Source organism: Notolepis coatsorum (genome assembly GCF_963971535.1).
Source record: "Notolepis coatsorum genome assembly, chromosome: 3".
Lineage (NCBI taxonomy): Eukaryota > Metazoa > Chordata > Actinopteri > Aulopiformes > Paralepididae > Notolepis > Notolepis coatsorum.
Genome location: NC_140167.1, coordinates 633083 through 639569, shown reverse-complemented (window position 1 = coordinate 639569; position 6487 = coordinate 633083). Strand labels below are relative to the sequence as shown.

The following is a 6487-nucleotide window of genomic DNA, read 5'->3' as shown; positions in this document are numbered from 1 at the left end:
AGGCCGTGTGTTGAACTTGTGAGGTCAGACCAGTGGCCGTCCGACGCAAACCCGACGTTTCAATAACAGCCATTCATTGTTAGAAAAGTATTGATCCCGAGGAAATGATGCAAACGGAAGCGGCTCTGTTTCCCTGAGTTCTGTCCCACGCAGATAAGCCGAGCACTTGCTAATTTTAAAAGTAAAGAGGCAGGAAGGGTGACAGCAATGTTTCCTCTGGCACAAACATTGTGGAGGTGGGTGGGGGGTGGGGGGTGGGGGGTGGGGGGTGTGCTCTGAGCTCAGTTCCTCTGTTAGTCCCTAATCAGTGTGGATTCACTCACCAACCTTTGGTAGTAGCATCATGGCTTATAATGAAACAAACCCCTTCTTGGAAATACTAAAATCATATAACCTGGGTAAGTGTAGCCTATCTGTGTTATGTTTTTAATATTCTTCTCCAAATGAGGAATTACTGACTGCTGGAATATCTAATAATAGATATTCACACTGCCAGCTTTAGTGCTTCATTCTGATTTATTGCTCAGAACCAGATTATTTTGTTTGGCTGTTCACATTATTATTATACATTTTCTTTGTATGTGGCCGATGTCAGATTCCAGTGTGAACTGAACTGACCCACGTACGCAAATGAACAATAACTATGATGGACGTGAACATGATGGAGGACACTAAAGTCACAGTTTATGGTTTCATTTATAAGTTGAATGCAGTGAAGGCCGGTTAATTAAAACGAAGTGTCCCAAATTCCAGATTCCATGTGATCTGTCTGTCATGAAAAAACAGCCTACAGTCTAAAAGTAGCCTTAGATAGAAGAGTAATGTATAGCACAGTACTATAAAAAATGCACAGGTGATAGTTTATTCTGTGATATAGATCTTGTATTTCAGAAAAGTATATTGCCAGGCAACAGATGGTTGCTAGGACTTATATAATACTGTAGCTATTTTTGTAACGCTGGTGCATTTTTAGTCTAGTAAGTTGCAAAGTGCTTCTTCTGCATAGACAGGAGAACCAGAGTAGGCCGTTACGTAAGTTTTCTTTTTTTATATAACCCAACTTTGTACCCAACGTAGCTATTCCTGGCAAAACCAGGTCGATAACAATGTTACCTAAAAGACGAGCGTTGGCCGACTCACACACGCCTTCTCAGAGACATATTCTGTTGTCTCTTGAGATGTTTATCCTACTGAAGTGACTTACTGTGAGGATCATACCCGGTGTCTCTGCTAATTAGATTATAGTTATTAATGTAAAAGACATGTCCAACAGGGGCCATAACCATAACCCCTGGTTTTTAACCCAATACTTAAGATACAGTACACAGTATCAACAAATGAAAACAATTGAAGAAATGTCTCTCTTTCCTTGCCTATATTACTACCTACTATGCTAATATGTCTACTACTACTATGCAAGACTGTAGCACCCAAGTTCAACACTGTTTGACGATTCAAGATTCAAGAGGTTTATTTATCACATATAAACATACCAGGGCATACAGTGAAATGCGGTTGGCCATGCCCGCTTCAATTGTGCAAGAATACAATAGTAAATCCTGAGATAAATGCAATACAATGTTGAGCTACGAATGAAAGGCACTGGGTCCTGTGTACACTATATACAATATACAGTTTTACAGAACAATGTTACTCAGCTGTCAGAGTTGTACAGAACATGTAAGTCGCTTTGGATAAAAGCGTTCAGCTAAATTACTAAATGTAAATTTAAACCTTTCACCTTCTCCTCGCCCCCATTATCATGTGCTCACGCATTAGCTGGCCTCCCCTGCACACTAACCCTGTACTAACCCTAACCCTGTACTAACCCTAACCCTGTACTAACCCTGTACTAACCCTAACCCTGTACTAACCCTGTACTAACCCTAACCCTGTACTAACCCTAACCCTGTACTAACCCTGTACTAACCCTAACACATCAACTCATAACTGAAGCCATGGACTGTGACTTCAGGGTCGTCCGTGTTTTACTGTACGTGTCATGTGCTCATGCGGGTCAGAGGTCAGAGCGTGACTGGTTCACACTGGGGTCTGATATTGGACCACATTATAATAATGTGAACGGGCAAACGATCGGATCTGAGCAATAAATCAGAATTGAGCATTAACCCTTTCACTACCACACTACAGAAGGTTAACCTTCCGTAGTGTGGTTGTGAAAGGGTTAACCCTTTGTCGTGTGGCAGTGAAAGGGTTAACCTTCTGTATTGTCGCAGTGAAAGGGTTAACCATTCCAACCAAAAAAAACTCTAACCCTGACTAACCTTACTGTCATCATGCACTTAATAAACTAACCTACACTGTAGCACTCAACACTTTGATGAACATTGTTACTCAGCTGATAGAGTTGTGCTCTTCCTGATGGCTTGTCGTACAGAACTTGTAAGTCGCTTTGGATAAAAGCTAAATGACTAAATGTAAATGTAGTGTGGTAGTGAAAGGGTTAAGGCTTGCAGTGTGAACGTACTGTACCTTCTCCATATGGTGGGGGGGGGGCCCTAGAGGAGAGGGGGCCCTAGGCACAGTGTGTGCTTTGCACAGAGGACGGCCCAGCTCTGGCCATAACCTAGAATCATGAGGCGAGGATGACACAGTGTCATCATGGAAGTGACTTCCCCTTTTTACCACCGGGGGAGACACTGCGTTGTAAGATAAGTAGGACTGTCTTCCATAGGGGGCCTTAGCTATGCTTCACCCGTTTCAACTGAAAAGGGCCCCACTCGCTAGCAGGGCCCCCGGGTTGACAAAGCAAACGCACCCTGGATTGATAAAGCAAACTGTGCCAATGTAGTCCCGCGCCTGGTGGGATTCGTGCGTTATGTGCAAATTTGCCTAAAACATAATTGTTGATATAAGATAAGGGCCCCATGTTTGATCTTGAACCGGGTCCCCTGAAGCTTAAGGCCGCCTCTGCTGTCTTCCGGCGCTGAACTTCCTCCGGGAGTCTGCTCCTCTCCTCCTCCACCATACTGTGTTCAGACAGCGCCTCCTCCTCTCCTCCTCCACCATACTGTGTTCAGACAGCGCCTCCTCCTCTCCTCCTCCACCATACTGTGTTCAGACAGCGCCTCCTCCTCTCCTCCTCCACCATACTGTGTTCAGACAGCGCCTTCCTCTCCACTTCCCCTTGTGACACTTATGTTGTTCCATTTGCATCTAGGCTGAAAATCTGACGCTGTGTTCTTCCCTCCCTCCCTCCCTCCACCCTCCCTCCCTCACCCTCCCTCCCTCCCTCCCTCCCCTCCCTCCCCCTCCTCCCTCCCCCCTCCCTCCCTCCCACCTCACCCTCCCTCCCACCCTCCCCTCCCCCTCTCCCCTCCCTCCCTCCCCTCCCCCCCTCCCTCCCCCTCCCTCCCTCCCTCCCTCCCTCCCTCCCTCCCTCCCTCCCTCCCTCCCTCCCTCCCTCCGTCCCTCCCTCCCTCCCCCCCTCCCCCTCCCTCCCTCCCTCCCTCCCTCATAGGGAACCTGATCCTAGCCTTCTGCCTGTCCATGCTGGTGGGTCTGCTGATCGGCGCGCTCATCTACGTGCTCCTGACCTGGGCCTCCAGGCGCACCGCCTCTGCCCGCATCTCCGGCCGCTCCAAGCGGAAGAGGAGGAGCGGCGCCTCGCGGGCGCAGGGGGGGGGGCACCGTGAACGCCATGGGCCTCTACCGGAGCACGTTCCTCGGCGTCTACCGGCAGCCCTCGGTGGAGCCCGTGGGGGCCCTGGGGGCCGTGCCCAGCGCCGAGGCCTCCACCTTCCGGCCGCTGCCCAAGGGGAGCAGGGCGCGGCTGGAGCTGGAGGAGGAGGAGGAGGAGGGGGAGGGGGAGGGGGGGGAGGCGGGACACAGAGGTCATGCTGCCGGACGACACCGCCGCTCCGACCACGTCCGACTCGGCGGCGCTGGTGCCGAGCAAGAGGCACTCCTTCTTCCTGGGGGGCCACGGCCTCAAGGGCTTCCTGCCCACACAGACTCCGCCCACACAGACTCCGCCCACTCACACTCCGCCCCCGGCGTACGACAGCGTCATCCACGCCTTCGAGGAGACTCGCACTTGACGCTGTTGTCGTCTGGGACATGAAAGGGAGGAAGAAGAGAGAGAGAAGAGATCAGGCCATGCTGCCTGTTAGATCGCTCTCTCTCGCCCTCCTATCCTGTCTGTATATATGTGCATAATGTAGCTATGTAGTTGTATATATGTATATAAAATGGCTAAAGAAACAGGGTAACCTACAGTTTTGGCAAATATTAATCATTCAAAAATGTTCAAAAATTATTATTAAAAAATGTTTTGTTAAAACCTCTTAACTGTGGCAATTCTTTTTACTTGAACTTGAGGACTACATACTTTTTTTTGGAAAACCAAAATACTATACTTTATGCTTATAGCACATGCATGAGCCTGGTCTCTTTTGAAAGATAACATTCTCAAGTTTCTGATACAATAACGGAAATTCACTTTTAGTGCTAAATAATGCAATAGAGTAACATAGGTCTGAACTTTAGTTGTAGAAAAACTTGCAATATCCAAAAGTATATTTCCAAGAAAATGCCTATGGCTGCGAAATATGCATAGCCTGAAGTCTTTTGTAGTACATGTCCAAATTTAATAAAGATCTGTTCAGAAATTTGTGATATAGAGCGATTTTGGTCAAATGTGAGAAGAAAAAAAAAGCATTCGGCACATTTTTTACTTCCTGTTTTTGCTCATGACTTTTCAGCTAGATCCCGATTCGCTCATCCCCACGTGGGGTAGCATTGGAAAGCCACACTCATTGGTTACAACCCTGTCCAATCATTTTTAAGATCGCCAAATGATTGACGGAGGTAGAGCCTCGGGTATTCTAAAAAATAAAAAGTCTGCTAAAGACTTTGGCGCATGCCTCACATATCGGCATGTAACTCGAGAACTGCTGAAGGACAATCGACAGGCAACAAATATGGCTTTCATTCGATATACAGTATATATTGTATTAAAAAATATGCCCACCTGAGCCGCTAGAGGTCGACAAAGTGGCGTGTTCCGCCGGCGGGCAAATCGTCCTTAAAAAGTCCCGGGCCGGGTCGGTGCCAGTTATGAGTTTATTAACTAAGTACATATTTTAATATACGTCTGACAATAAAACTAGCAGTTAGTAAAGTATGAATTAGTAAAGTTACTAAAGTATGATTTGATGATGAGTAAAAAGGGGTGGGATTAAATAAGTGTATGCTTCTTCCCACTCCTTTTCAAATATGTAAATAACTAAATAATTTTTTTTTTTTTTTTTACTATTGTGTTTTTTGTTTCGTTTTTTATTTGTATTTTTTATATACATTTATTATTTGCACGGCTTAAGGCTATATCTGTACTTGATGTTTGTTAGTTGTTGTTGCATATTTGAAATAAACTTCAATCAAATCAAAATGTCTGTGACAGAACTTAGATTGTGCTGCAACCAAGTGTATGAAACGCCCTGTAACTAGCCCTGTCTCCACTAGCAGGGTTCAGCCCTGTCTGTCTCCACTAGCAGGGTTCAGCCCTGTCTGTCTCCACTAGCAGGGTTCAGCCCTGTCTGTCTCCACTAGCAGGGTTCAGCCCTGTCTCCACTAGCAGGGTTCAGCCCTGTCTGTCTCCACTAGCAGGGTTCAGCCCTGTCTGTCTCCACTAGCAGGGTTCAGCCCTGTCTGTCTCCACTAGCAGGGTTCAGCCCTGTCTCCACTAGCAGGGTTCAGCCCTGTCTGTCTCCACTAGCAGGGTTCAGCCCTGTCTGTCTCCACTAGCAGGGTTCAGCCCTGTCTGTCTCCACTAGCAGGGTTCAGCCCTGTCTGTCTCCACTAGCAGGGTTCAGCCCTGTCTCCACTAGCAGGGTTCAGCCCTGTCTGTCTCCACTAGCAGGGTTCAGCCCTGTCTGTCTCCACTAGCAGGGTTCAGCCCTGTCTGTCTCCACTAGCAGGGTTCAGCCCTGTCTGTCTCCACTAGCAGGGTTCAGCCCTGTCTCCACTAGCAGGGTTCAGCCCTGTCTGTCTCCACTAGCAGGGTTCAGCCCTGTCTCCACTAGCAGGGTTCAGCCCTGTCTCCACTAGCAGGGTTCAGCCCTGTCTCCACTAGCAGGGTTCAGCCCTGTCTCCACTAGCAGGGTTCAGCCCTGTCTCCACTAGCAGGGTTCAGCCCTGTCTCCACTAGCAGGGTTCAGCCCTGTCTCCACTAGCAGGGTTCAGCCCTGTCTCCACTAGCAGGGTTCAGCCCTGTCTCCACTAGCAGGGTTCAGCCCTGTCTGTCTCCACTAGCAGGGTTCAGCCCTGTCTCCACTAGCAGGGTTCAGCCCTGTCTCCACTAGCAGGGTTCAGCCCTGTCTGTCTCCACTAGCAGGGTTCAGCCCTGTCTCCACTAGCAGGGTTCAGCCCTGTCTCCACTAGCAGGGTTCAGCCCTGTCTCCACTAGCAGGGTTCAGCCCTGTCTCCACTAGCAGGGTTCAGCCCTGTCTCCACTAGCAGGGTTCAG

At 48.4% G+C, this 6487-nt stretch overlaps 1 protein-coding gene across 1 annotated transcript; it reads left to right on the top strand.

Moving 5' to 3' along the window:
- Positions 1–343: 343 nt before the first annotated feature.
- Positions 344–5267, top strand: myct1b (myc target 1b; the record flags this gene model as incomplete). The annotated part of the gene is given in 4 exon segments (XM_084311037.1): positions 344–398; positions 3482–3612; positions 3614–3844; positions 3846–5267. Coding segments are annotated over 4 exon segments (633 nt in total). The 3' UTR covers positions 4062–5267.
- Between the last annotated feature and the right edge of the window lie 1220 nt (positions 5268–6487).